Source organism: Pan troglodytes, chromosome 23, assembly GCF_028858775.2.
Source record: "Pan troglodytes isolate AG18354 chromosome 23, NHGRI_mPanTro3-v2.0_pri, whole genome shotgun sequence".
In the NCBI taxonomy this organism is placed as follows: domain Eukaryota; kingdom Metazoa; phylum Chordata; class Mammalia; order Primates; family Hominidae; genus Pan; species Pan troglodytes.
In genome coordinates, this window is record NC_086016.1 from 50,491,572 (window position 1) to 50,519,112 (window position 27,541).

Consider the following 27,541-nt stretch of genomic DNA (forward strand, 5'->3'; position numbering starts at 1 on the left):
CCTGGTTGTTGAGTAGTTTCTATCCCGAATGGATCTTGGACTTTTTTCAGTGTATTTTTCTGACTTTCTTTTAATGAAAGTAGGGCTTAATAAAGTGGGGTCAGTAGTTATCGTGGAAAAATTTAAGACATTAATATGTCTCTTTAAAAATCCTCCTCAAAATCCCTCCTTCCCTCCCTGACCTTATATATCCTTGATACTGGCAGTGTGCTTCAGAACTCTTGGCTCATTCTCCACCATCAGCTTAAATTTCTATTTATTTATTTTTTTGAGACAGAGTCTCACTCTGTCATCCAGGCTGGAGTGCAGTGGCATGATCCCAGCTCCCTGCAACCTCCATCTCCCGGGTTCAAGCAATTCTCCTGCCTCAGCCTCCTGAGTAGCTGGGATTACAGGCATGCACCACCACATCCGGCTAAGTTTTGTATTTTCAGTAGAGACAGGGTTTCACCATCTTGGCCAGGCTGGTCACGAACTCCTGATCTCAAATGATCTACCCACCTAGCCCTCCCAAAGTGCTGGGTTTACAGGCATGAGCCACCGTGCCCGGTCCATCAGCTTAAATTTCTAAGTGGTGATCTCACTTTGAAACGTAGAATTTACTATCTTTGTATCTATGCTAAAACGAAAATGGGCTCATTTCAGCATCTGGCTGTAACTTCATTGTATTTTGGATGATTCCCTTTGAACTCTCTTCCAATTCACTACTTCTCACTTTGACTGCATTCAGGCAGGCTAGACTTTCACACATATATGGCTTTTTTTATAAAATGTATTTCAATGACTCCTTTTTAATTCATGTTTAAGATCTCCAATTAGCTGCTCTTCACAAAACACGTCATTGCATTTTGTCTGTTTTTTATTATTTTTTGTGCATTTGTAAATATGATTTCACCTTCAATTCTCTCTTGAAACACCTTCAGCTTATTTTGAAGCCTCCGTTTGTATGTAAAGACATGAATGATTTTACCTAGAGTCAATTTATGTTCCAAGAGTTGGTTTTCTTGGTTACAGTTCTTTATTTCTTATCATTATATTCATTTATGCCTATCTCAGTTTGGACCTCCAAGCCAAATTTGAGTGGGAGAAGTTTGGGGGGGTGTTCCTCCCTATGTTTCTGTGCCTCTCTTTTTTCTCCTCCTCCTGCCTCTGTCTAAGGACGGTCCCTCCACTGCACCCTCCACGTGATCCTGACCCGGGTTCTCCATAGGATCTGTGTGACTTCCTGCAGGGATACTGCAGTTGCCTCGGGTCCATCCACAGTGCCAGGGGGGCTGGGCTCAGATCCCAGTCATGCGGTCTCTCTGTGCCTAAGGCTCACCTCTAACTGTATACCCTGGACTTTATTTACTTATTTATTTATTTATTTATTTATTTGAGATGGAGTTTTGCTCTTGTTGCCTAGGCTGAAGTGCAATGGTGTGATCTCGGCTCACTGTAACCTCCGCCTTCCAGGTCCAAGCGATTCACCTGCCTCAGCCTCCAAAGTAGCTGGGACTATAGGCGCCTGCCACCACATCCAGCTAACTTTTTGTATATTTTTAGTAGAGATGGGGTTTCACCATGTTGGCCAAGCTGATCTCGAACTGCTGACCTCAGGCTATCCACCTGCCTCGGCCTCTCAAAATGCTGGGATTACAGGCGTGAGGTACCGCACCCAGCCGCTCCTGGACTTTAGAGCGAGTTTCCACTCTGATATCATGAGGTCACCTCACCTCTCCACTGTAGGCAGGGAGCCTGCCTCTACCCTCCATTCTGATGTTTCTGGTCACCATCATTGGGCAGGATTCAACCCCGCCCACCTGCACCCAACTCTGGACTAAGGAGACCAGCTATTCCTTGGGTTTTTTTCTGAACGAGGCATCATGAGTATGGAGCAAAGGGGGTTATTACAAGGTGGATTCTCTATCCTGTCTTCATAGGAAACCCTTGCAACTGCTTTTAAGTGATAGAATTTTAAGTAACAAATACTCCCATCTTTTATTAAGAAATTCTCAAACAAATATATATCATGAAGAATGCTTATTTTGTAGAATTATGTATTAAAAATAATAGAAAATGAATGTGCAATATGCAAGAATAATACACTCATATGGCAAGCCCCAAAAGAACTTGAAAAATTAAGACACTTAATTTGTAAGTGTTACGGGATTTTGGATACAGTTTTCTTTTGACGAAAACGACAATCATCAAGAGTATATAATAGTTTGGTAGACTGAAGAGATAGAAGAATGAAGTAATAATTGTATTTAATGATTAAGCGATTTTCTTTTTTTGCAAGAAACAGGTCAAGTCTGCAAGCAGTTGGCATGCCAATTAGAAAAATCTTAGCAGTTATAATGAAAAATGAAAAAAAAAAGGAAATTAAAAACATTAACATTTGAAAGAGAGAAAAGATTCTTTCTGAATCATGTAGATGAAAGCCCAGGAGTTCTCTCAGAGGCCTGGAGGAGTTTGTCCTATGCCGTGGGGCAGTCCCAGCCCTGGGCTGTGTGTGGGGGCTATGGAGGACTCAGCCCTAGGACCCCGAGGGACCAGGAATCTGGGAGTGAGGGAACCAGGGTGGGGCTGCGTAGGAGTCAGTGGGATGCCACCCTGGAAGAAGAAAGACCAGGCTGAGTCACAAGGAAAAGCAGAAAAAGCAGGGGGGTCTTCGGACAGTTGAGCCAGTTAGGGGACAACTTTACCTTTTACAGTAATAATAATGCATCTTCTGTTTCTGCCAATGACCAACAAATCCCAGGTCACAGAAGACCATGGAGGGCACAGAGGGAAGGGGTGAACACCGCCTGGATTCCACTATGTACATTTCAGATAATGTTCCCCCCGAGGCCAGAGTCACACAGCAAGCTGGGCAGGACAGGCTTCAGACTGGTGGACGTGGCCTCTCCCCCTCTGCCTCCCACAGGCTGGTGGACCTGGCCTCGCCCCCTCTGCCTCCCACATGCTGGTGGACCTGACCTCACCCCCTCTGCCTCCCACAGGCTGGGGGACCTGGCCTCGCCCCCTCTGCCTCCCACAGGCTGGGGGACCCCGGGCGATGCACTCCTGAGGAATTTCCAACAGGCTGTGGCCTGGCACGCACCTCTGAGGCTGCCAGAGTTCCTGCTCCTCCCTCTGTATGCCATGGCCTGGGGACAGGGCCTCCCATGTTCCCAGAGTGGAGGGAAGCTGGACCCTGGCCTCCCTCCATGTGGGCTCTGATCACACATGTGCCCAGGTGCCCTCCACTCTGGGCTGGGGGCTGACTGCCGCCTACCCCTCCACACCCTCTGCGGAGAGAGTCAGGGTAGCTCCTGGCTCCAGAAGCTTCCACTGGGCTTCTGTGGGTTTCCCCCCTTTACTGTAAGTTAGAGTTTCAGCAAAAGGACATCCCATTTATCAATGTTCTCTTCATCCATCAATGCTCTTTGTTGATTGATGTGTTGAAAGCAATTCGTGTTACTTTCTTCAAGTGGCATCTGATTTGGGTATCATGGACCCCAAATCCCAAACTCTGACATCTGGTAAGGGTGTTCTTTAAAATCTTCTTTCGCCCAACAGTGAAGTGCGGATGGCTAAGCAAAGCATGGCAAGCCGATGGAACAGTTTCACTTTATCAGGAAGCTGCTGCATCTAGGCCAGCTCCAGGGCTGCCAAGACCCCACGTGCATGCCCTTCCCACCTCATTCCTCTGGCATGCGCCACCCGACACAGGCCCAAGGCAGCCCCTGGCTCAGGCCTGACACCCTCCGACCTCCTCCAAACACTCCATACAGGGCGGTTCACTCGCTTCCCAAATGTCTACTGAGAACTGCAGGAGGTGCTCATGCTTCGGCAATGCGTTTTCACTCTTTACAGCCCTGGGTGCAGCCTTCAGTTATGTAGATGAGAGCTCAAGTTGTACCTGGAAAAGTGAGGTGATTTGCATGAGTGTCCACAGCTCATGGTAAAAATCGCATTGGCTGACAACAAACCCCAGGTCACAGAAGACCATGGAGGGCACAGAGGGAAGGGGTGGACACTGCCTGGGAAAAGGGACAGCTGAGATGGAGCTGGGCACAGCGCCACACAAGAGGGCGCCAGTGAGCTGTCCGCGTAGGTAACCTCTGGCCTCTGCCCTGGCCACAGTCTGGAAAAGACAGATGGAGAAACCTTTCTCGTCAGATAAAACGTGCTGAGTGGATGGAATGGTGGCCCCCAAAAGATGTGTCTGTGTCCTGACCCCTGAATCTGTGAATGGGACCTTACTTGATGAAAAGGTCTTCAGGTTTTGTCATTAAGTTAAAGATCTCAAGAAGGTGTCATCCTGGACTCTTCAGTTGGGCCCTAAATCCAACGACAGGTGTCCAGCTAAGAGACAAAAAAGGAGAAGACACAAAGAGAAGAGGAGATGGCCATGTGGCCACAGAGGCAGAGACTGGAATGAGAGGCCTAGAAGCCCAGGGTCTCCTGCAGCCACTGGAAGCCGGAAGAGGCAGGGAGAAGCCTCCTGAGAGCCTCCCGGGAGCGTGGCCCTGTGGACACCGCACATGGATTTCTGGCTTCTGGTCTCCAGAGCTGTGAGAGGATAAATTTCTGTTGCTTTGTGATCATCTGTTATGCCGCCTCTCCCAGGAGGGTGGGGCTGGGTGCCACAGGCCCCAGGCAGCCATAAGCGCCTGACCCCTCCCCCAGGCAGGATGGAGAAGGACCTGGGGCAGCCAGGGTGTAGCCCTATGCAGACCCCACCACTGTGGGTTGGATGGGGCTCACGCCTATAAGTGATTCAGCTCTGCTAACCTGTATCTGCCACTGGCCCCAGGAGTTGGACTGGGAGGAAAGACAGCAAATTGGCCTCGAAGGTCCTGTTGGCCATGGAATTCTGTGATCAAGGCCCCTGTGGCTTGTGGGAAAATGGTTGAGTCAGATGCCCTGAATTTCTGCTGGTTTCTCCCCACTGTGCCCTGAGTGGAGACTCATGAGGATAGGGAGGCCCAGACACAGAGCTCTTGGAGTCCAGGGAGGGCGTGAGCACAGGGCACGTGGGGCTCCTGGGTCACATGAGACTGTGAAAGGGGATGTCTCAGAGGGTCCTTTCGTCTGGCCACCTGGTGATGAACAGCAGTGCTGGCCCTTTCAAGGGAGGTGGCAGTGGGCAGGTCCATGCCGCCTAGCCATGGTGGCGTGTGGGGCCACCCGCAGTGGTGACAGCCAGGGTCATCCCACTCCACACACCCCATCACCAGGCCTCTAGGTTGTCAACTACAATTGCGCAGATGGCCTTCTGGGGTGTCCTGGGCTGCCTCGCCACGGAGCCGGGTTTGGGCCTGGAAGCAGCCACAGGAAATGGGCTTGCGAGGGACCAGATCTGCTTTGACTGTAACAAAATGTGGCAGACATCTCGGGCTGCAGCAAAGGAGCCGAGGACAGAGACTCGGCCCTGGCTGCTGGCCCAGGCCTGCCTGCGTCTCGCTGGGTCACCTTGAACAGGCTGCACTGTTTCACTTGGCCTTAGCCCCATCTGGAGAGTGAACAGGACGGGCTCTTGGTGCACAGCCCCAGGCTCAGCCTCGGAGTTCAGCGGGCCCTGAGCGGGCCGCGGCTCCTGAACACAGAGTTACTTGGGATTCCTAAGCCAGTGGCCACAGGGTGACCTCAGGCCAGCCCTGGGAGGCCCTGGCATGTTTTTCTGGACAAAGTTTGCAAAATTCCTTAAAAAAAAAAAAAAAAAAAAAAGACTTGGTTAAGAAGCTGCTCTCTGGGGGCATCCTCCAAGGCCCCAATGAAGAATTAAGGTGTTTATCCTCATTCACAAAAGAAATGGGTTGTAAGTAGAAGAATTCCCTACAATTTATTCACACAACAAAAAAATAATGAGCATTAGAAAATTCCTTTTTATTATAAGAGGAGAAAAAAGATGCAAATGGTGATTTAATGAAGGTTTTTGCTCTCAGTGCTGTTTTCCACCATCACAAAAGGGACGTTCCTTATTATTCAGAAAGCACTTGGACTGAGAAGAGAAGGTTCCATAAACAGCCATTAGCATCTTAATTACACGATAATTCAAAAGACAGCTCCCCTGAAAAAACTTCGGCCCATAAATCTCTCAGCTTCAATGTCCAAGAAGGGAGACAGATTCTCCCGAGAATGTGGCCCAGGAACTCGGGAGTCTTCCTGGTGTGGTGCCCAGGGGTTTGTCTGGCCGATGGATGGCCGCCTGATGGGACAGTGTACCCAGCCCTGGAGATGTCACTCACCCCAGTGAGAGGCCGCTGAACTGTGTGCAGGCAGGGATGTCACTGCGGCTGGTCGGAGGCCAGTTCACCACCCTGAGGTCTCTGAGAGGCAGCGGGAGGCTCCGGCGGCGGGGAGAGAGGCTGCCTGGTTCACTCCCTGTCCTGGACATTTTGCTATGTTCTTGAGCAAATCCTAGACCAATGACCTTGTTGTGGCTAGCATCTTTCATTGCTAGTGGGAGACATCACTCAAACCCACTTCTTCGTAAAGGGAAATGTCTATGCACAGTCGTAAAAATGCTGAGAAGCAGAAAAAAAGGGTACATCCTCAAGGGGCAGGACCCAGGGGCCGACTGACGTCATCTGTGGTCACTTCCACCTTAGGCTCTGTCCTCAGGCAGGCTCCCTGTTCCCAGTGCTTCTGGACAGCTCTGGGCTTGGGTCCCACAAGTAGCAGGGCCAGTGATGAAACTGTGCTCCTTTTCTAGCAATTTCTGCAAAAGCCCTGGAATTGGCTCATACTGGAGCCAGTCACTGGCCAGCCCACGTGAGCCCCTATGAGCTTTGACATCGGGGATGGACTAGCCTCACCCAACACGCATGGGCAAAGGAGTGAAGGAGCAGTTCCCCAGGGGAAGAGTGCAGCTGGGTCAGAAGTCGGGGGCCAGAACTGGACAGCAAGAGGGCAGACATGCCCAAGGGACAGGCCTCCTCTAGGGACACCCAGAAACCCCGCTGTGAACTTTCCTTCAAGTGAAGCCTGATGCCCAAAGCCAACCACTGCAGACTTGGTTGAAGAGTGGGACCCTCTGGCCACCAACTCCACCTCTTTTTCCCCCTTTGGTGGAGGTCAAGCTCTTCCCCAGAACCCCTGGGGCGCCATCAAACTGAATGAAAACCAGAAATACTGTCCTGTCCATAAAGACTCAAGCCTTGGAGACCCTCATCCAGGGACGATGTCCAAGAGTGACAGAACAGTCCACCAATCCAGACCCACCCTGAGCCTGCAGCCAGGACCCGTGAGCTGAGGATGGGTTCTAGGGTTCCACCGATCCCGACCTGCCCTGAGCCTGCGGCCAGGACCCGTGAGCTGAGGATGGGTTCTTGGGTGGCTTTTCATCATGTCAGAAAAAGAACCTGGCAGGAAATATAATTTCATTGGCAATAAGCCTGCCCAAGTCTTCAGCAATCAGCAGGTGTGGTCTTCCCAACGCTGCAGGAACTCAGGGTGTCCTCATGGGTCACTGCCTGCTATCACGGCCGCTTCGTTATGCAGACAGGTGGACAGATGGAAAAATGCTATTTTAAAATAATAAAAGTGCTGGAAAAAAAAAAAAAAGACCCTGCAAGGCCAGGGGCGTGTCAAGTGGACACAAGACACCATTGGAAGAGCTCCCGATGGCCAGAGCTACAAACATCTCAGCTACAAAATAAAAACCCAGTATGAAATTATAACCCTAAGTATAAGTAAATTTCCAAGAATCCATACTAATTTCATATACTAATTTGCATATGAAAATGCAAATGATCTAGAAGCACCAAAAAACCTCTTTACGCAGAAAACAACGGAGTACTAACACTAACTGACTTCATGACTTACTCTAAAGCTCTAGTAATCAAGACAGTGTGCATAAAGTTAGATAAATAGATCAATGGTACAGAATAGAGAGTCCAGAAATAGACACAAGCAAATATTGGCAACTGATTATTGACAAAGAGGCAGAAGCCATTCAGTGGAGAAAGAATAATATTTCAAACAAATTATGCTAAGACAAATGAAAATCTATATGCAAAAAATTAAACTTGTGTCTATGATTCACAACATTACAAACATTTGCTCAAAATGAGTCACAGATCTAACTGTAAACCCTAAAACTATGAGACTTATAAAAGTAAATATACCTTAAAATTTTATGTCCTTGGGCTAGGTATAGATTCCTTAAATATGACACTAAAAGATGCAATCCATAGAAGGAGAAATTGATACACTGGAATTTATCAAAATAAAAAACTTAAGCTTTTTAAATGACATTGTCAGGAGAATGACATGACAAGCCATAGATTGGGAAAAATATTTGCAAATTATCTGTCTCGTCAAGACTTGTATCTAGAATATATAAAGAAATCTCAGAAATCAAGAAAATTGAAAACTGTGAGTACTTCACCATAGAAGACGCATATAAACACATGAAATAATTCTTAATATGATGAGTCATTAGAGAAAAGCAAATTAATGCCATGTGAGATACTACCTCTTACCCCTTAGGATGACTATAATCAGAAAGACCCACCATGCCAGGATGTGGCCAAAATGCAGAGGAAGTAGAATCCTCATGTGGCCGGGGCACGTGTCAAATGGTGCCATCACACTGGAAAGGAGTTTGGCAGTTCAGTAAAAAGTGAAATGTATGCCTATCATCTGATCCAGCCATTCAACCCCTTGCGCTTTATCCACAAAAAAACAAAGTATGTGCTCTTACAAATACTTGTGCATGAATGTTCACAGCAGTTTATTTGTAATAGTCTAAAGAGTAAACAGGCCGGGCGCAGTGGCTCACGCCTGCAATCCCAGCACTTTGGGAGGCCGAGGCGGGCAGGTCATGAGGTCAGGAGATTGAGACCATCCTGGCTAACACGGTGAAACAGCGTCTCTACTAAAAATACAGAAAAATTAGCCAGGCGTGGTGGCGGGTGCCTGCAGTCTCAGCTGCTCGAAAGGCTGGGGTAGGAGAATGGCCTGAACCTTGGAGGCGGAGCTTGCAGTCAGCCGAGATCGCGCCACTGCACTCCAGCCTGGGCGACAGAGGGAGACTCCATCTCAAAAAAAAAAAAAAAAAAAAAAAAAGAGTAAACAACCCAAATGTCCATCACAAGTAAGTACACGGACACCTGGTCTATCCATGCGACGGTAAGGGATCAGCAATAGAAAGGAACGAACTATTTGTGATACATGCAGTCACGTGGATGAATCTCAACATAGTTATGCTGAGTCACCCAAGTCAGAAAAAAAAGGAGTATATACTGGATAATTCCATTTTTTATAATCTTACAGAAAATACTAACCTATGTATAATGATACAATCTATAGTTTCCTGGGATGGAGGACTGACAAGGGGCCAAAGGACACCTGCAGGTGATGGCATGGATGTATTCATTATCTTGATGGTGGTGATGTTTCTACCGGCGTCTGCATATGCCCAAACTTACCAAATTGTCCATTTTAAACATATGCAGTTTGTTGTAGGCCAATTACACCTCCTATAATGGCTAGTTTCATGAGTCAACTTGGCTAGGCCACAGTAGCCAGTTGTTTTGTCAAACACTAGTCTAGATGTTAATGCAAAGGTATTTGTTAGATGTGCTTAACATTTAAATCAGTAGGCTTTGAGTAAAGCACATGACCTGCCATAATGTGGGTGGGCCTTGTCTAATCAGTTGAAGGCCTTAAGAGCAAACAGACTGAGATCTCCCACAGGAGAGTAAATTCTGCTTATAGAATCCTTCAGACTTGATCTGCAACATCAACTCTTTCCTGGGTCTTCAGCGGTTGGCCTGCCCTGCAAGTTCCAGACCTGCCGGTCCCCACAATTCCATGAGCCAGACAGTCTCTCTCTCTCTCTCTCTTTACATATACAGTCATGTGCTGAATGACGATGTTTAGGTTAACAATGAACCTCATATATGATGGCGGCCCCATAAAATTACAATACTGGCCGGGCGCGGTGGCTCACACTTGTAATCCCAGCACTTTGGGAGGCCAAGGCGGGCAGATCACCTGAAGTCAGGAGTTTGAGACCAGCCTGGCCAACATGGCGAAATCCCGTCTCTACCAAAAAACACAAAAATTATCTGGGTGTGGTGGCAGGTGCCTGTAGTCCCAACTACTCGGGAGGCTGAGGCAGGGAGAATTGCTTGAACCCGGGAGGTAGAGGTTGCAGTGAGCCGAAAGTGCACCACTGTACTCCAGCCTGGGCGACAGGGCAAGACTCCATCTCAAAAAAAAAAGATTACAATACCATATTTTTCTGTACCTACCTTTTTCTATGTTTAGATCGATAAATATTACTTGTTACAGTCACCTACAGTACTCAGTACACACTGTACAGGTTTGTAGCTGAGAAGCAACAGCCTCAACCTACCATATTGCCTAGGTGTGCAGTAGGTTACACCATCTTGGTTTGGGTAAGTACCTACATCTATGATGTTCACACAACAACGTTGCCTAACAACACATTTCTCAGAATATATTCCCATTGTTAAGTGATATATCACTGCACACACACACACACACACACACACAGAGCCTATTGGTTCTGTTTCCCTGAAGAACCCCTGTCAATACACCTCCACGAAGCTGTTTAAAATATTGAAAGATACAAAAGATGAGAACCTCCTGGCACATTCCCATTGACAACATACTTAAACCTCCAAGAGGAAACGTGGTCACGTGATACATTCAACAAAGACAACTGAAAACAATGATTTGTAATATGATTATAACTGGTCACGTGACACATTCAACAAAGACAACTGAAAACAATGATTTGTAAGATGATTATAACAATATTGTTATATGATGATATTCTTGTTTCTATTTTTTTGTTTGAAATTCCCCCAAAATTAAAGGACTATATCCCACAAATAAATTGAAAGAGTTCTTACTAATCAATAATAAAAGACAAACCCACGAGGAGAAAATTTGAAAAAGAATATAAACAGTTGATCTACAAAAGACACTAAAATGACATACATAAAAATTGTTAATCCTTATTAGAGAAATGCATAATGGAAACAACAGTAAAACTTCTTCCTACGTGCAAAATTGTCGAAGGTACTAGCACTAGTGATGATATCTGGTGCTGACGCGAACAGACTGACGTGGTTCCTCTCACGCACTGTCCGTAGGGATGCTAATTAATATTAATATTTCTGGAAATTAATTTGTCAATATACAGCAAGGCCTCAAAATTGTGTCCTTATTTGGACCTAACAATTCCAGTTCTGTAATTTTTTCTGTAAATAACCATAAATATAGAAAATGATTTCAGTAAAAGGGTGTTCATTTCTGAAGTGTTTTCCAAACACTAGAAGTCGTCTAAATGTCCAAAAATCAAGGTTGATTGAATAAACGGCAGTATTTATGTGTTACAGAATTTCAGGCCGCCAGAAAACACAATGTTCTGGAAGAATATATAATTCCGTGAAATAATATTCACTGTGTACTAAGAAAACTGTTTAAAAAATATTTACAGGATGAATGTATATGTGAAAAAAGATGTGAAAGATATTAACAAAATGCTAAATGTGGTGAACTCAGCGTGGCAGAATTGAGGAACATTCTGTATTCCTTTTGCTTGTCTCTCCATTTTGTATTTTTTTAATGAACGAGATTTGGTGATGAGAGGCCGCGGGCACAGCCGTCAGGGCAGGTCCTCTGGAGCAGACCACCTGGATCCCAACCTCAGCTCCCCATGGCTGCCTACAAATCCCAGGACAATTGCCTGCAGGCCTCCTTGCCCCAGGTTCAACGTCCTTAAATCCGGGTATCGACTGCCTCCTAGGGCTGTTATGAAGATTAAGTGAGTGAGTATGTGGGGGAACTTGGACTAGTGCCTGGCCCTTAGTATGGGATGTATCAATATTACTTATTGTCATTACTAGACTGGATCAATAAAATGGATAATTATCATTCAATCATGCATTCATGTCATTTACCAACTCTCTGCAAAGCACTGTTTTCAGGGCTGAGAATTCAGCACCAAAGTGGCCTCTGTTCTCACGGGGCACACAGTCTGTGCCTGCTGGGCCTCGCCCCTCCTCCCTGTGCGTCTTTTGGCCTTTTGTGCTTCTCTTTCCTGTGTGCTGCGGCTCTTCTCTTGGCCTGGAAGCTGCTGAGGAAGTGCCTGAGCTCCCTACTGGTCAAGTCCGTTCCCAGCAGCTGGCGGGGCCCATCTTAACGGCTATCCCTGCTACTTCCCTGATCTGCCTGCCTTCCCCTCCCCTCCCCTCCCTCCTTCTCCTTCCTTCTCCTTCCTTCCTTCCTTCCTGACAGGGTCTCCTCTGTCACCCAGACTGGAGTGCAATTATACAATCAGAGCTCACTGTAGACTCGAACTCATGGGATCAAGCAATTCTCCCACCTTAACCTCTGAATCCCTTCCCTCCCCTCCCCTTCCCTCCCCTCCCCCACTCCCCTCCCCTCCCCCCTCCCTCCCTCCCTCCCTCCCTTCCTTCCTTCCTGACAGGGTCTCCACTATCACCCACGCCGGAGTAGTTATACAATCAGAGCTCACTGCAGCCTCGAACTCATGGGCTCAAGCGATCCTCCCACCTCAACCTCTGAATCCCTTCCCTTCCCTCCCTTCCCCTCCCCTCTCCTCCCTCCCTCCCTCCTTCTCTTCCTTCTCCTTCCTTCCCTCCTTCCTTCCTTCCTTCCTTCTCGACAGGGTCTCCTCTATCGCCCACGCCAGAGTACAGTTATACAGTCAGAGCTCACTGCAGCCTCGAACTCATGGGCTCAAGCGATCCACCCACCTCAGCCTCCCAAGTAGCTGTGATTACAGGTGTGCGCCACCATGCTGCCTAACTTTTTGATTTTTTGTAGAGATGGGGGTCTTGCTCTGTTGCCCAGGCTGGTCTTGAATTCCTGGCCTCAAGCTACCCTCTCATCTTGGCCTGTCAAAGTGCTAGAATTATAGGCGTGAACCACCACACCCAGCCATGCCCAGGTTCTCTAGCCAGAAGCCTGGGGAGTCACTTGGGACATCTCTGCCATGCCCACCACTCTGGAGTCCCCATAGCCTGTCAGTTCTACTTCCTGGATAGCTGCCAAGCCCCCCACATCCCTGCCTTGACAGCTGCTCCTGAGAAGCCAGCCACCCCGGCTCTCATCTGGATCTTCCCAGCCACTGCCAAGCTGGCTCAACTCTCTCTGCCAACCTGGGTCCTCCCCCAGCTGTCAGAGTAACCTCTTGGTAAAATGCACGTGGGATATGTGTGCGGAAGGTGAAAGCCTGCAATTGTTTTCAGAGGGAGGCACAGATCCCTGGGAGAGCAGGCACAGTAGCCCGCTACAGTCCCCACCTTTCGCGACCTGCTGTTCAGAGACCTGCGTGCTTCCTTTAGGAGATAGCGCTGGCCTTGCATAAAATACATTTTTCTCCCACTGTATCAGCAGGGACATCCTGACATCTCACCCCGTGAAAACATTCAGCTCCAAATTCAGTATCTCAGCAAGCCTTTGGTCAGTTGGGCACCCGCAACCTAATGGCAAATAGAAAACACCCTCACCGCAGGGAGGAGTGGAGAGAGAACAACCCACCCCCGCCGACCACAGCAGAACACAGCGAGCAGTGGGCTCACATCCCCAGGAGGACAGCGAGGCTGCCACCTGACTGCAATACGTGCCTGGGTCCGCACCCTGGTCAGCCGCCCCTCCTCTCTGGGTAACGCCCCTTTTTCTATTGCCCTCCTCCGACACCCTGGGTGCCCCGCCATGCAGGATGCCCCTTCTATGGGTCAGGCCTCTGAAGCAGTCCCAGGACTGCTGGCTTGGTGTGGGGTGAGAGCCGAGGACTCCCTCAAGGGTTACACCATTGCCATCCCCTGCATTTTTGGGTAGGAGTTAAGGTGATGCTGTGATTCTTTAATAGACTTATTTAGGTTTCAAAATCTAAACTCCTGTCAGTTCTGGCTAGTAATCAAAACCAGCCCATCAACAACAACAACAACAAAATCGTCAATCCGTAGCGTGTGTTGCGATCCAGAGCAGAGCTTTCTGTTCCCTAGCAACCGAATTCAGGCTGCGCTCACCCCCCATCCTCAATTTCCATCTTGGTCTCTCTCTCCAGGCCTCTGGAAACAAGGCCGGGATGGGGCTGGACCAGGCACCTGCCCTTGCCTTCGGGCTGCCCGGGGGTGGTGTCTTTGTAATTACTTCAAGGTTGCTGTCCCAGGGAGACCCCATCTCTTCAATCTGATCTCGGACCCCACACCTCCCCCCTGCCTCCCCACTCCTCAGGTCCCTCTACTTGTAACCTGGGGTGGAGAATTCACCTTTTCTAGCGTCACCATTTTCAGACTCTCCACCATTCTAGACTCCAAGTCATAAGCACCAAGGGCTCCCCTTCCATTCCCTTTTTCTGGAAATATTCAGCATGTAATGAACCAGGCACTGCTCTCCCATAGCCCAAGGTTCCCCGCCATAGCCCTAATGTTGCGAGCACAAAAACCTCAATGTCTGAGTTCCTGGATACAGCAGGCCGGGTACCGCACTGCACCCCTTCTCCTCTGCTTGGGAGCCCTCCCCAGCCACCCCATTGTCACCACAGCCCCTGTCCTTTGGCAAGAAGGCTCCAATATACCCTCCCAAAGTCAAGGTAGACTGCATCTCTCTTCAAACCATATTTTTTAAACAAAGAAAATTACTACAAACCAAATTATTGGGAGGGCAACCAGCATTTCAAAAATGAATTAGGATACAATAGAAAACATCAGAGTATTTTTGGGGTAATTATTGCTTCGGAAACTTTCACTCCAAGCATGTGTGTGCATGCGTGTGTGCATGTGTGTTAAAGCATGTGTGTGCATGTATGTGCGTGTGTGTGGATGTGTGTGCCTGTGTGTTCACATGTGTGTGTTCGTGTATGTGCATATATGTGTGCATGTGTGTGTGTGTTTGTCCTAAGGATGGACCAAAAGGGCCTGGAAACCAGTCTCCTGGAAGCCTTCCCTGGCACACACCTTGCTGCTCTCTAGAGTGTGATTTTAGGGTAAACGCTCCTCTCTTGTGCTCCAAGAGTGCTCTCCTCTCCCTCCCATTGTGACGCTTGCCACACTGCACTGGAATTGTTTGTTTCCTTGTCTGTTTCTCAAACTGACTGTCACTTTCCAGGGGGACAGAAAATCTATGTCTTGTTGGCTTCCCCAGTCCCAGTGCCTGGCCCAAGTAGGTGCTCAATAAACAGAGGTTGAATGAAGGAATGTCTGGCACAGGAGTTCGGGATGGACAGGATGAATTGGAATCTGTAACATTTTAAAAGCCACATCCTTTTTAGCAGGAAAAAAGGCTTCCATGAAAGGAATGGAATTGTAAGGGTGGAGACCTGGGCATCAATGGCTGACTCCACAGAATCCCATTGAGGGAGCCCCTCCCTGCCAGGGTCCCATGCCTACCCTGCACAACCAGAGGCAAGAGGTACGTCCCTCATGGCCACCCCAAAGTTGTCAGGAGCCCCAACTTCTGCAGAATCACCTCCCTGCCAGGAAAGAGAGCAGGGAGAAGCTGCAGTTGAGAAGATACTAAACAGGAAAGTCAGCGTTTTAATTAAACAGGATTGAAAATTGATGGGAGAAAACAAGCATGGACACAATCATATTAACACAAGAATCCCGTCAGAGCCCCTGGCAAGGAAGCTTCAGTGCACAACAACCACTGGGACGGGGGTTAGAGGACTCGCAGTGAGAGGCTGCCTTTCTTTGCTCAGTTTCTCCTAAAGTGTTGTGTGTGTGTGGATGGGAGAGTATGTGTGTGTGTGTGTGTGTGTGTGTGTGTGTGTGAGAGAGAGAGATTCAAGGAAAATATGTGTGTGTGTGTGGTGCAGTGTGTGCATTGGGGCATGAATGCTTGCATGCATGAGTTGTGGGTGAGTGTACGGCTGGGGACAGTCCACATCCCTTCACCTCCCTGGACCAGGCCTCAAGATGAAGGGATGATGCTTCTTCTCCCGCGTTGCTCAATCTGACTTGCAGGCCCTCTGCTGGCTCCTCAGAAAAGGGTCTCCAGCTCCAAAAGAATCTCCTGGGGTGCTCAAGCCCCCAGCCCTATGCAGGATGGAGAATATCTTGTGAGTTCCAGAGGAGGGGTTCTATTAGTCGTGTGCACGAACCTGCAGGAAGGGAGAGCTTGGGCTGGTGCTGTGGCAGCTACCGGCAGGGGCCAGAGCCTCTCCAGGCAGCAGGGCCATCTGGACATCCTGGACTGGGGAGCGTATCTCCTGGGCTGTAGAGGGAGGTGCAGAGGGGACATGACTAGGAGGGTTGGAGACGGGGAAAGCGTCCTTGTGTCCTTACAAGGCTCATTTTCCCCATCCTTTGCTTGTTATAGGAGTGAACCTGTCTTGCAGATGATCATTGACTATGCAGGTAAAATAGATTGCGATCATTGTCATCCTGCTCAGAAAACCCACCTGGATAGGACCAGTCCTGCGACTGGGAGCCCGGAGACGCCACCGAGAGCCGGTCCTGCAGGGACTCCAGGGAGATGAACCAGGAGATGGCTCAGCAAGGACCGGGCAGTGGCAGAGGTGCCCGAGTAGAGTGATCGTGGGGCAGAGGACTGAGGGAAAGTGCGTGCCTGTGCCTGGCAGTGCCGCCCCAGGTGGAGGAGGAGCCCTCAGGGTGGTGGGCTTCCGATGAAGGGTGACTCTGCTGGGGTCTGAGGCTGTGCTCCCAGTGGACTCAGGGACCCCACTGCACAAGCCCGATTTTGGGTAACAGGGCACACCTAGGGAACAGGCCCAGAGCACCCTCTCCTTGGAATAAACTCCGGATCCAAGTCCCAGAACCCACCTTAGGAGGCGTCTGCCGCCCCCGCCCCCTCCCCAGCCTTCCAGGCCCTGGCTGCGGTGGATGGGGACGCGGAAGGCCCAAGTGCACGAACTTCACCTGGCCCGGCCGTCCTCCCCATGGGGGGACCAGGCTGCGGGCGCGCCAGGCCGTCTCTGTCGCCATCCAGAGGAGCGGCTCGGGCGCCGCGTCCCCTCTGCCAGTCCCGGGTCGGCGGGCGGCTGGAGCCCCCACCGGTGGCGGGCGCGCGCCTCTCTCACGGATGCCGGGGCGCGCGTAGCCGGGGCGCGCAGTGACGCCCAGAGCGGGGCCGGCGTCCCCCTGGCGGGCCGGCGCGGGGTCGGCGGGCGCGGGCGCGAGCGCGGGAGGCGCGGGAGCGGCGCGGGGCGCGGTGGGCCGGGGCCCGGGCGCGGCGGCGGCGGCGGCGGCGGCGGCGGAGGATGGCGCGCGCGGGGCCCGCACGTGGAGGCCGGCGCGGGGGCGCGGGCAGGGCCGGCTGCTGAGACGCGCTGCTGCCCCCCGCGCGGGCGCCGCGGCTTCAATGGCGCCATCGCCCAGGACCGGCAGCCGGCAAGATGCGACCGCCCTGCCCAGCATGTCCTCAACTTTCTGGGCGTTCATGATCCTGGCCAGCCTGCTCATCGCCTACTGCAGTGAGTACCGCGCGGCCCCGGCCCCGGCACGGCCCTCTGGGCCCCGGACCCCGCTCCTCCGGCCCCGGCAGGCGCCCCGCGGGCCTCCCGGAGTCGGCGCGGAGTTACGAGCGCCGGGCGCATGGTCCCCCGAGTCCCGGCCGGTCCAACGCTGCGCTGGGCGGGCGAGAGGGTCCACCCGGGTTCCGGGCGCTCGAGCACTTCGGGGTCGGACGCCCCGGCCCGAGCCTCCCTTCCCTGACTCCCCGGCAGGGCCCGGGCTCCAGGCCCCGGGTGGCGCGGCCCGTCCCTGCCCGGCGGTCGGAGCCCAGCCAGCGGCTTCCCGGCCGAGATGCGCGCTCAGGAGGCAGCTGCAGGTCGCGGAGGGCGGGCGGCGCTGCCGGGGTGTCTGCGGAGCGCCCTCCCCGTGCCTCAGCCCGGGACAAGGGGGGACGCGGCGGCCGAGCCCGGAGAGGAGCTCTTCAGGCAGGAGCCCAGCCTGGGCTCGGAGGAGCAGCTGGAGCTTCCGCTTTCCCGGGAAACGGGCTCGTCAGGCGCCTTCTGGAAAGAGAAGCGAAGTGAGGGATGGGATGCCCGGAGGGGGCTCGCCGCGGCCGCGGACGTTTCTCGGGTCGTGTCTGGGGCCCGAGCTGGTGACCGGCGGGACTGGCGCCGGCGCGGGCTGGGGTGGTGCGGGCCAGTGGGCGCCCGGGCGTGAGCTGAGGGCTGGGGTAGGGGGTGACCGCCGCGGGCTCCCGGTTGCCTGGAGTGAAGGGTGGGGGGTGGCCTGTGCCCCTGCCGAGGCTCCAGGCGGGTGGAATGAGGGGTGGTTGGAGTCCCGGGTGCAGACTCCAGCCTTGGCGCTGGGGAGGGTGCTCAGCATCCCGGGGCACGTTCGTGGCTGGTGGGGTAAGTGGGGGCTGCTCAGCGTCCCGGGCACAGGCTCTGGCCCCAGATGGCGCGGGCTGGTCGGCTTCAGCTCCGGGAGCTCCAGGCTTCTTGTCTTCAGCGGGAGAATAGGACGGGTGCTGGGGAGCACCTGTCATGGAGAATTGCCATGGGCGCGGGAGGTGATGGAAAAATATGGATTCTTTACAAAAAAAAAAAAAAAAAAAAAAAAAAGGCCAGCACCGAACCTCCCTCCACAGACACCACCTCCTCCAGAGCCCCGGGCCTCCAAGCTCCCAGTCCGATCTGATCCTTCCGCTGTCGCCAAAATGAGAGCACAGTGGCCAAGGGAGACCCGGGCAGCCGCAGGATCGGCCTCCGGAGTCCTGGGACAGCCCAGCTCGCCAGGATCGCAAGGGAAACCCGGGGACCAGAGCAGGAATTTTCCTACTTGCTTCAGCGCGGTTATGCATTTCCCGAGAAATGCTGTGGCACCGAGCGGGGAGGGGTCGCCAAGCCTGGGGGTCTCAACCCGAGCTGCCCAGGCAGACGAGGCCACCGTGGGTGCGCCGGCGCCCCTGGGAACTCACTGGCTGGCCGCCTGCAGGGAGCAGGGTCTGGGGGTTTGAGCGACATTTGTGCCTGCCCCCGAGTTTTCCGCGGCCGTCTCGGGGCCTGCAGGGGTATGTGGGGGGATTCCCTAGAAGATCCCCAAGCAAGGCTTCCTAGGAGATGTAGAAAGGGTTAATGGCAGGTAAACTGTGCGGAAGAGGAGGCATTTGAATGCACTTCCTGGTGGCATCACCGGAGAGGAGAGGAGAGGGAGAGAGAGAGGGAGAGGGGGCTCATTCAGCAGTGTTTGGGGAGAGGCTGTAGTGCCCTGAGCCCACTACAGGCGGCCCATCCCTGGCTGGCTGCTAGAACCCAGGACAACACCTCACCCCCAACCCCCAGCAGCTCAGCAGGTGTGGAAAAGAACAACTGCTAATTGTTGCGAAGTACTTGACACCAGGGCCCTGTGGCTTCAACACCGCACTTCCCGAGCCCGCGAGGAGCGCGGTACACACTGTCTCAAGACACGCAGCGTCAGCCCTCTCCCACCCTGCGCTGCATCCTGAATCCTAAGGTGTCAGCACGTTGTTCATCCGGACGGGCTCACACCTTCCTGAGACTGTCGCCTGCTCTGCCGAGTCGAGTCCTGGTGTCCCAGCACAGACATCTGAGCCTGCTGCTTAGACACGCTGAGGATGGGAGATCTGGTTTCCACACTCATCCCTCCTCCTTAGGAGGCCTCCCCAGCGTTCTGGAAACAGCCTTTCGCCAGGACAAGGACAATTGGTAAGAAGGTCTTACCAGAGTAGCAGAAATAATTAATAACAGAAGCTTGGGTGAAGCACATTTTTTATGGCTGTTTCCATCTCCATGTAATGGAATAATTGACAATAAGAGACACACCCCATTACACCAGAAATGTACTTGGAGAAATTAAAACATTTCACTAAAATACAAAATAGACATAATAATAATTTATAGCTTGGAACTGCAGTCCTAGAGAAAAAAAATCCCCCCCCCCTTTTTTTCAGAACCGATAAAGCAAATTAAATGCAAATTAAACAGTTCCTAGGATTTTCATTCTTTCTTCCAATAGATCTGGGATGAAGAAGAATAGTTCGTATTCTCGTTTGTAAATTGTTTTTGTCATCAGTAAGGATTTTTATTACTCAAAATGTCTTTGTGTTATGAAGCAGATATATTTGTATCATATTAATTAGGGAAACTGATAAGTATCATACAGCGTTCAATTATCCTGCCTATTAAATCTGTGTGTTTCTCTGCAACACATAAGGTGCTGGCTTCCTAGTGCAGCTAGGAGGAAACTGGATTCTTTCTTGGCCTGGTTTTCTGTTGGGGGGATTCTACTGTTCTTGGCCCAGTGAGAGTCCGGCCTTCTTTCTTTCTCGTGTGCTGGGATCCATATATAAGGAGATGGGCTCCACCGTCTGGCCGGAGAAAGACCTGCAGTCCACCAATTAGGCTAGTTGCTATAGTGACACAGCCTTGTCATTTTCTCCTCCTGGGGAAGAAGTGCCAGGAGACGCAAACAGGGGAAGGGGCCCTGGATGGCTCACTTTAAAATGCATGCTCGGTGGTCTGCGACCATCACGGTGACAGCAGGCTTGGTTTCTTCCGCGGCCGGTGCTGCCCATGAGGGTTGTTGGATGGTTGGTAATGAGTTGACTTGCATGATGATGAGCTTTGATGGGGAAGTTGAAGCTCTTCTCCGTTCTGGTCTGAGGAAACCTCTCTGGGTGTGGCTTAAAAAGAGTTGATATAGGTTGTTTTCCCCTTAGCATATTTGGAGTAGAGAAGTCTGTCTGCCTAGATGTGGTTCTTGCCTAGATGTGGAATGGGACCTCTTGACCCAGCTAGAGCTGGTTGAGGGTGTTCTGTGCCCGCCGCTGAAGATGTGATGTTTCCACCCTGGCATCTAGGATAGAACAGCAGCAAGGGAGAGAAGCAAATGAGGACCTGGGGCAACTCCCTATGACACCTAAGCACTGACTCGGTCCTTGTGTGCAGCGTTGAAATCAAAGGTGAAGGACACTCTGCACTAGCCTAGATTCCATGTGCCCTATTCAGCACGAGCAGGTGGATGGTGGGGACCCAGACTATATTTCAGCGTACCAGGGAGAGTGAGGAAGACAGACAGGTTCACTATGTGCTGGACATGGAAATTTCCAAATAAATCCCATCAATATTGAGCTGTACCTTCCAGTTAAATCTCATGTCCTCAGCTATAACTATGAGAAGAAATTACAAACAACTTTGGAATTGTTTTGAATCCATTAGAATCCTAACTGAGCGTAGGCACTGCAGTGTTGCATTTCCTTTATAAATACAATTTATTGCATATTTAGGAGCGATTAGAATATGTTACTTTCCTGCTGTTCAAATTTTGTTCTGGAGTTCTCGAAGAGGTAAAATGGAAAACAGTGGAGGCTTCATGAAGTGGTGCCGTTCAGAAGTTTATTTCTCATCTTTTTTTGAAAAAATTCTCACTGTGTTTTTATTTGATGAATTTGGGGCACAAGAAGATGGGATGTTTGTTTTTTTTCAGCTCCATAAATATAAATTATCTGTCTCTGGGATTTCTTTTAGCCGACATCCATGCCCTAGGCTCAGTGAGGAAGAGGCAGGTTTGCCCCCTCACAGGATTTTCCCACGCAGGGACCCCTGGGGGAAGGGACTTCCAAAGGGACCCCTGGGGGAAGGGACTTCCCAGCGGCTCTAGACAGTGCCCTGGAGAGCCGTATTGACTCCTGGTGATCCTGGCGGTGCCCCACTGTCCCCTCCCACCTTCCACCCCTGCTCTTTCACTGAGATAGGGCCAGAAGGGGGGTCTCCGCTCTTCCACTGTCCACACAGGTGTCCCTGCTGGACCTCCCTGAGGCCAGAGGACATTTGAACCCAAGAAGGAGGCTCCACCTGACGGGTCTCTTCCATGCCAGGCTCCCCAGCTAAGTTCTGCCCCAGAGTTCTGAGCTCAGGATCTGCCACTCGACATGCTCGGAATGAAATATGTAGATCAACTTTTGTGGCATGAAGCATTTTCAGGTGACTTTTATGGGCGTAATTATGGGAAAATGTTATGATAATGTGGCACTAGAAAAGGGAAGAAAAGCAAAACATTAAAATCCCCATTTCTTTATATAGGCTCGCATCTGCGCCGATTTAGAAGGGCTCCTTTTTGCATTAAAATGTGGTGCTCTGGAGTTAATGACCTCTACAGATTGCCACCTGTCACCCGGAGCACTGTCAGCGATGGTCCAGCCCCAGCGTTCAGGGTGGAGATGGACAAGGAGGACCAGAATCTGATCAGGTGGCCGGAGTGAGCACTGGGGTGTGGAAAGCCCTGTAGATTGATGACTGTTTGTTAGGAGAACTGTCCTTGAGTCTGTCTCAGGGGCCTGTGTTGGTGCAGGTGCAGGGGGCCCGTAGCGTCTGGTGTGTCTCTTCTTAAATGCTGCCTTGCACATGGTCCTGGGGCTTCTCCATTGACAAGGGCCCCCTGATCTGCCCCCAGTGTGGATGGTTTCTGTGGAGGCCCTGGGTAGGCCTGGAGCCCAGGAACAGCAGCTCCAGCCACCCTGCTCCTCCCTTCTGGACTTGTCCGCCCTAGAATGTGCTAAGACTCACGGCAGCAGCACAAGCTGCCTCGGTGCTGGGCTTTCCAGAAGCGGGCCTGGCAGCTGGCAGCAGATCTGGGCGACTATTCTTGTCTGTCCTTCACCCCGGCGAATGTGGTAGAGGGCTCCCTGAGGCTTTGTAGCGTTTACTTATTTATTAAAATGGCTGGCAGGAATCGGGTGTGGAATTACTTTTATCTCCAACTAGGCGAGCGGGACTCCTCTGGAATCCCCTGGTCCTCCTGGCTCCAGGGAGGCTGAGTTCCAGCTTTGTATGCCAGCAGCATCCTGCGGGACGGTGGGTCTGGGCCCAGTGGGATGGCAGCCCCGCAGTGATTCTCCCTGGAAGAGGCCTCCCTGTCCCTTGGCGTGTCACCTGCCATGGGGTGAGCCTCCGCTTTGGAGGGGCCTGGCTCTGCGGGTCTCCTTCCAGCACTGCTCGAAGGAGGCAGGAGTGGTGGAGCTGGCTGCAGGCTTGCGGGTGAAGCTGGAGACGTGGCTTCCAGGGTATTCATTTAATTAGTCTTGGGTGAGCTCCAGCCATGCGCCAAGCCCCGGGGGCAGAGATGGTCACTCTCCTGGAGCTGACATTCCAGAGGGGAGGGGACAGTCAGTCGGCACAAAGCAAAGGCCAAAGATGATGGGGGAGCAGCCTGGGCTAGGTCCCTGTGTTCTGGTGGGTTCTTCATGCTACCCTTCTGTGTCCCCACCCAGCCGCCACCTCAGAATGTCAGGGACCTCCCAGAGGTGGTGAGAGGCAGCCCAAGATCTAGCTCTGGATCTGGTTTCCATCTGGGGAGGCTTCTCCATCCTTGTTCTCCCTTCCCTGGGCTCCCTGTGCCCCTGGCCCTGCACCCAGCCGGCATGTCCATTCGTTGTCCCAAAGACATCTTGCCCGTCCTCTCTCTGTCTGGGCTGCTGTCACTTGAGACCTCACACCTGCTCTCCCTCCTGAATGTAGCAGCGTCATCCTCAGTGGCTTCTCCGCCTCCAGGCCCCTGCCCTGAACCATAACTTCCCTTGGAAGAACCTGGCTGCCTTCGACCCTCCTCCCCGGCTCTCACCCTCTCCCCTGGCTCACCACACTCAGGGCGCCCAAAGCTGAGCCCTCCGGCCCAGGTGGGAGTCTCCATCCCTCTGTCCAGCCCTGGAGTCCAATCCTGAGAGCAGCCTCCTGCCTACAGGGCCTTCTAGAAGCTTCCCAGGAAGCTGCTTGTGCTCATTCCTCTCCCACATACTCCGGATTGGACATAGGTGCTGTGGTGCTCCTACCGCCCGTGAAGGCCCGGCTTACTCCCTAAATGCAGTGGATGCAGGAAGGCATGGTGAGCTAGGCCAGAAAGTGCCCACCTCATGTCTTAGAGGATCCCCTGCTTCCTGAGGCATCCCCTGAGCATGCATCCCCATCCCCTCTCCAGTGCTGTGCGTGTGTGTTGTGGTGGCCACTGTCAGGGGCACTTTCTGCCTTGTTTTGGGCTGTGAGCTTGGGGCATGGCTGCTGGCCTCGGGGGACTGACTGTGGGCTCTCTGGACAGATGCTTTTGGTCACGGCATCTGCTGGGCAGTGAGCTGTACGGTGAGGCAGCCACAGGGAACCTCCCAGCTCTCAGTGGGCTGAAGCTCCAGAAGGTCACGTGGATGTGGAAACCCGTCTATACAATGACGTCAACCCTGCAGGCAGAGGAGCCAGGGGAGTCAGGGACGCCTGACCAGCTGTGGGGGACAGAGGAGGGCCCACTTGTGGTAGGCGATGTCTTCTGACGTCACCCACTCCACCCAGAGCTGGGCACAGAGGGGTCTGGCTCTACCCCTGCTGGGACTGCCTGCTCGTTTAGGGCGCTGTGTGGTCCTGGTTTGCAGGTACACCGCAGGGAGAGTCGTGAAGGGCAGGCGGGGTGGTCCAGCCATCAGGGGCCCTGGTTTCCTGGGGGTTAACGGCGTAGGCTGTGCCACCTAAAGGCACATGCAGTAATCTGTCGCCCACAGCATCTTCATGCTTGGTTCAGGATCTCTGAATGAATATAGGAAAGAAAATACAGAGAAAGCAATACCACTAACACAGTAACAGGCTGCTGTGCTTGCATTTCACCTTTCAGAAAGAGGCTTGGTGCCCCCTCACCTCCCAGCCACCAGGGGAGGAGCTGCTGGACTGGAGGCCCCCTCCTTATGGGGAGCGGTGGGGCGGGTCCCGCACAGGGACTGCAGGCCTGCCTGCCTGACTCCAGGTCTGGGCTTCCTCCCGGTGACAGCTCCACTCCCCACGGGCTCAGGGGTCCCCAGCAGTGGCCCATCCATGGAAATCAGCCCTGCCGGGGACCAAGGCCCCGTTCCGCCCCCGCCTGCGGTGTTCCAGGCCGCGCCTCCCTCCTTCCCGTATGGGCGGACCTTGCCCTGGGTGGAGGGACGACGCAGGGAGGAGAAGCCGGCGCCTGCGGTCCCACGGGGCCCGGCAGGGTTCTTCCATCTTCAGGGATGCTCCGCAGCCTCGCTGCTGGTTTCTGGGCCAGCCCCTTGCCCCTGTTTCTGCACTCGTAGAACAGCTCTAGAAAAGACGGCATTTCCGCCTGAGCGCAGCCAAGAAGCTTGAAAGACAAGACTGGAGTGTCCAGTGGCCAGGGGTCATCAGTCTGGGTTTAGGCCTGGGGGCGGGGCTGAGGCCTGGGGGCGGGGCTGAGGCCTGGGGGCGGGGCTGAGGGCCAGAGGAGTAGCTGGAATCCTGGGGGCGGGGCTGGGGGCCTGGGGGCGGGGCTGAGGGCAGGGGCAGGTTTGGAGGCCTGGAGGCGGGGCTGAAGGGTGGGGTGGGGCCCACCTGGAGGCCATGCTGAAGAGTGGGGTGGGGCCCACCTGGAGGCGGGGCTGAAGAGTGGGCTGAGGGTAGGAGTGGCTGCAAGCCTAGGGGTGGGGCTGCAAGCCTGGGGGCGGGGCTGAAGGGGCAGGGCTGGAGGCCTGAAGGCGGGGCTGAAGAGTGGGGTGGGGCCCACCTGGAGGCGGGGCTGAAGAGTGGGCTGAGGGTAGGAGTGGCTGCAAGCCTAGGGATGGGGCTGCGAGCCTGGGGCGGGGCTGAAGAGGCAGGGGCTGGAGGGCTGCTGTCCTCTTGCAAACTAAGTCTCCTGGATTCCAAAGATATCTTTGGTTCTAACAGTTTGATTAATAATAATAATATGTGGAATACCTGGGAAGAGCTCAGAATTGGTAGGTATATTTAGTAGGACTTTTCTCGTTGCTAGAGTGGAAAACTCAAACCCTCCTTTCGGCCTCTTTTTCTGGACTTCTGCAGTGACAGCTCCCCAATCCTTGTTCTCCTTAAAGTTGCACTTGTTCCAGTTTCTCCCAGTTCAGGGTTTCTCAGGGCAGCACTGGGGTCATTTAGAGCTGGGCCATGCTCTGTGGCAGGGGTCTGCCTGTACATGGCGGGGCTTTGCGAGCACCCCAGCCACCCCCCACTTGATGCCAGGGGCCCCTCCTCCCAGTTGTGACAACCAAAGATGTCTCTGGACCTTGCCGCCTGACCCTGGGAGAATCAGCCCACTGGAAGCCCTGCTCTAGCGCACCTATACCTTGTCTGTGGCCCCAGCAAGCACACTTGTGCTGGTATTTCCTGGTGTGGACTCAATACCAGCAGGGTGGCAATCTTACAGTTTCTGGGTTTCTCCACTTCTGCAGCTGGACGGGCCAGCATGGGGGTCTGAGGAAGTTCAGCCCAAGTCCCCGTCCCGTGCGGGTCCCTTGCCTCCCGTGACTGTTTCTCTGTGCAGAGACAGCTCCTGCAGGCTCAGTGCAGCCCCTCCCAGACCGGCGGAGCTGCTGGAAAGGCTGTCTGCCGGGAGGGAGGTGTCTCTGCACGTTTCCACACACTTCTGTTTCCAGAGCTTGGAATCAGCGCAGGGTTCACCAGTTGCTTGCAATCTCTTCTCTGTCTTAATTTCTCCGCATTTCACATGTAACCGTGCTGCCGATGGTGATGAAGCCATTTAGAGGCAATCAAACACTCCCGCACCGACGGCGGCGCCCATCAGCCTTTCCCCTCATCTTCCTGCTTGTTTCATTACGCCCGCCTTTCCAGGAGGTGGCTGAGTCCCCATGTGTGATTTTGGAGATTTCTGTGGTGCCTACAGCCCGCATTTCCTAAGTGGATTTCTCCCCAGGAAGTTCTGCTCTGCTGGTGGGACCCTTGGTTGCCTAGAGTTTGCTTTATGTCCATCTTTGCGCCTCCCCCAGCCTAGCACCGACGTGCCCTTCTGTTCCAGCCGGCTCCCCTGACTCTGGTCCCTGGTTCCTGGTCCCTGGCTGAGCTCAGGCTCAGTAGGGCCCTCCGCAGGGGGGTGGCGCCGGGGTCAGCCGGCCTGTGCTGGTAGAACACTCAGCTCCACTCTACACTGGATGCTGCCTCCAGGCAGGCTGTTCTCATCCTGTGGGCAGCCTCCTGCCTGGGGCGACCTCTGCCACCCCCAACCTTTGTTGCTGAGTCAGGAATTTCCTGTTTCCAGGGCCATCTTCCTCCCCTCTTTTTAGGGCAAGGCGGACCTTCCCTCCCGGGTCCCCTTGTCATGCATGTGGTGGGCTGGGGCGTGGAGTGTGCTTCTGTTATGTGGTGCAAATGTGCGTTCCGGTGTGTTAGACAGCACTCCCAACACACACACACCCGTGAGTCTGCCTGCAGCTCCAGATCTGGTCAGCTGGAACCACACCTCCCTTTGCATCCTCAGACTCCATGTGTCTTAAACCAAAGCCACCTTCTGTTCCCTTCAAATTCAGCAATTCTCAGAGACCCCTTTGCTTGGTAAGATGAGGGGAGGTTAAGGCTTTTCCTCTTTGGGCCTCAGTTTTCCAGCCCGAAATTGATGGTGTTCATTGTCTTCCAGACCCTCAATTTTAGGATGATAAAAACGGAGGTGACGCGGCAGGGTTGTACAGTTCTGTATCAGCGATCCCAGCCTCAGACTCCAAGGCCCCATAATGCAGATGGCAGGCTCGTCTGGGCCCTGACCCCACTCCCCTGTCCCTGACCAACAACAGCTTAAAGTGATGCTTGTTTGCTTTTGGCTTCAGCTTCACGGGCTAAGGGACTGAT

The 27,541-nt window shown here is 52.8% G+C and overlaps 1 protein-coding gene across 2 annotated transcripts in view; it reads left to right on the forward strand.

Moving 5' to 3' along the window:
* The first annotated feature begins 17,174 nt into the window (after positions 1-17,174).
* TAFA5 (TAFA chemokine like family member 5) overlaps positions 17,175-27,541 on the forward strand; it is a 267,603-nt gene continuing 257,236 nt past the window's right edge. The window contains exon 1 of one of the 2 annotated variants that reach the window (XM_016939434.4): positions 17,175-17,416. In XM_016939434.4, coding sequence (XP_016794923.1) covers positions 17,305-17,416 — 112 coding nt within the window. In that variant the 5' untranslated portion in view covers positions 17,175-17,304. The remainder of the gene's footprint in view (positions 17,417-27,541) is intronic. The other variant, XM_016939437.3, reaches the window with a different exon arrangement.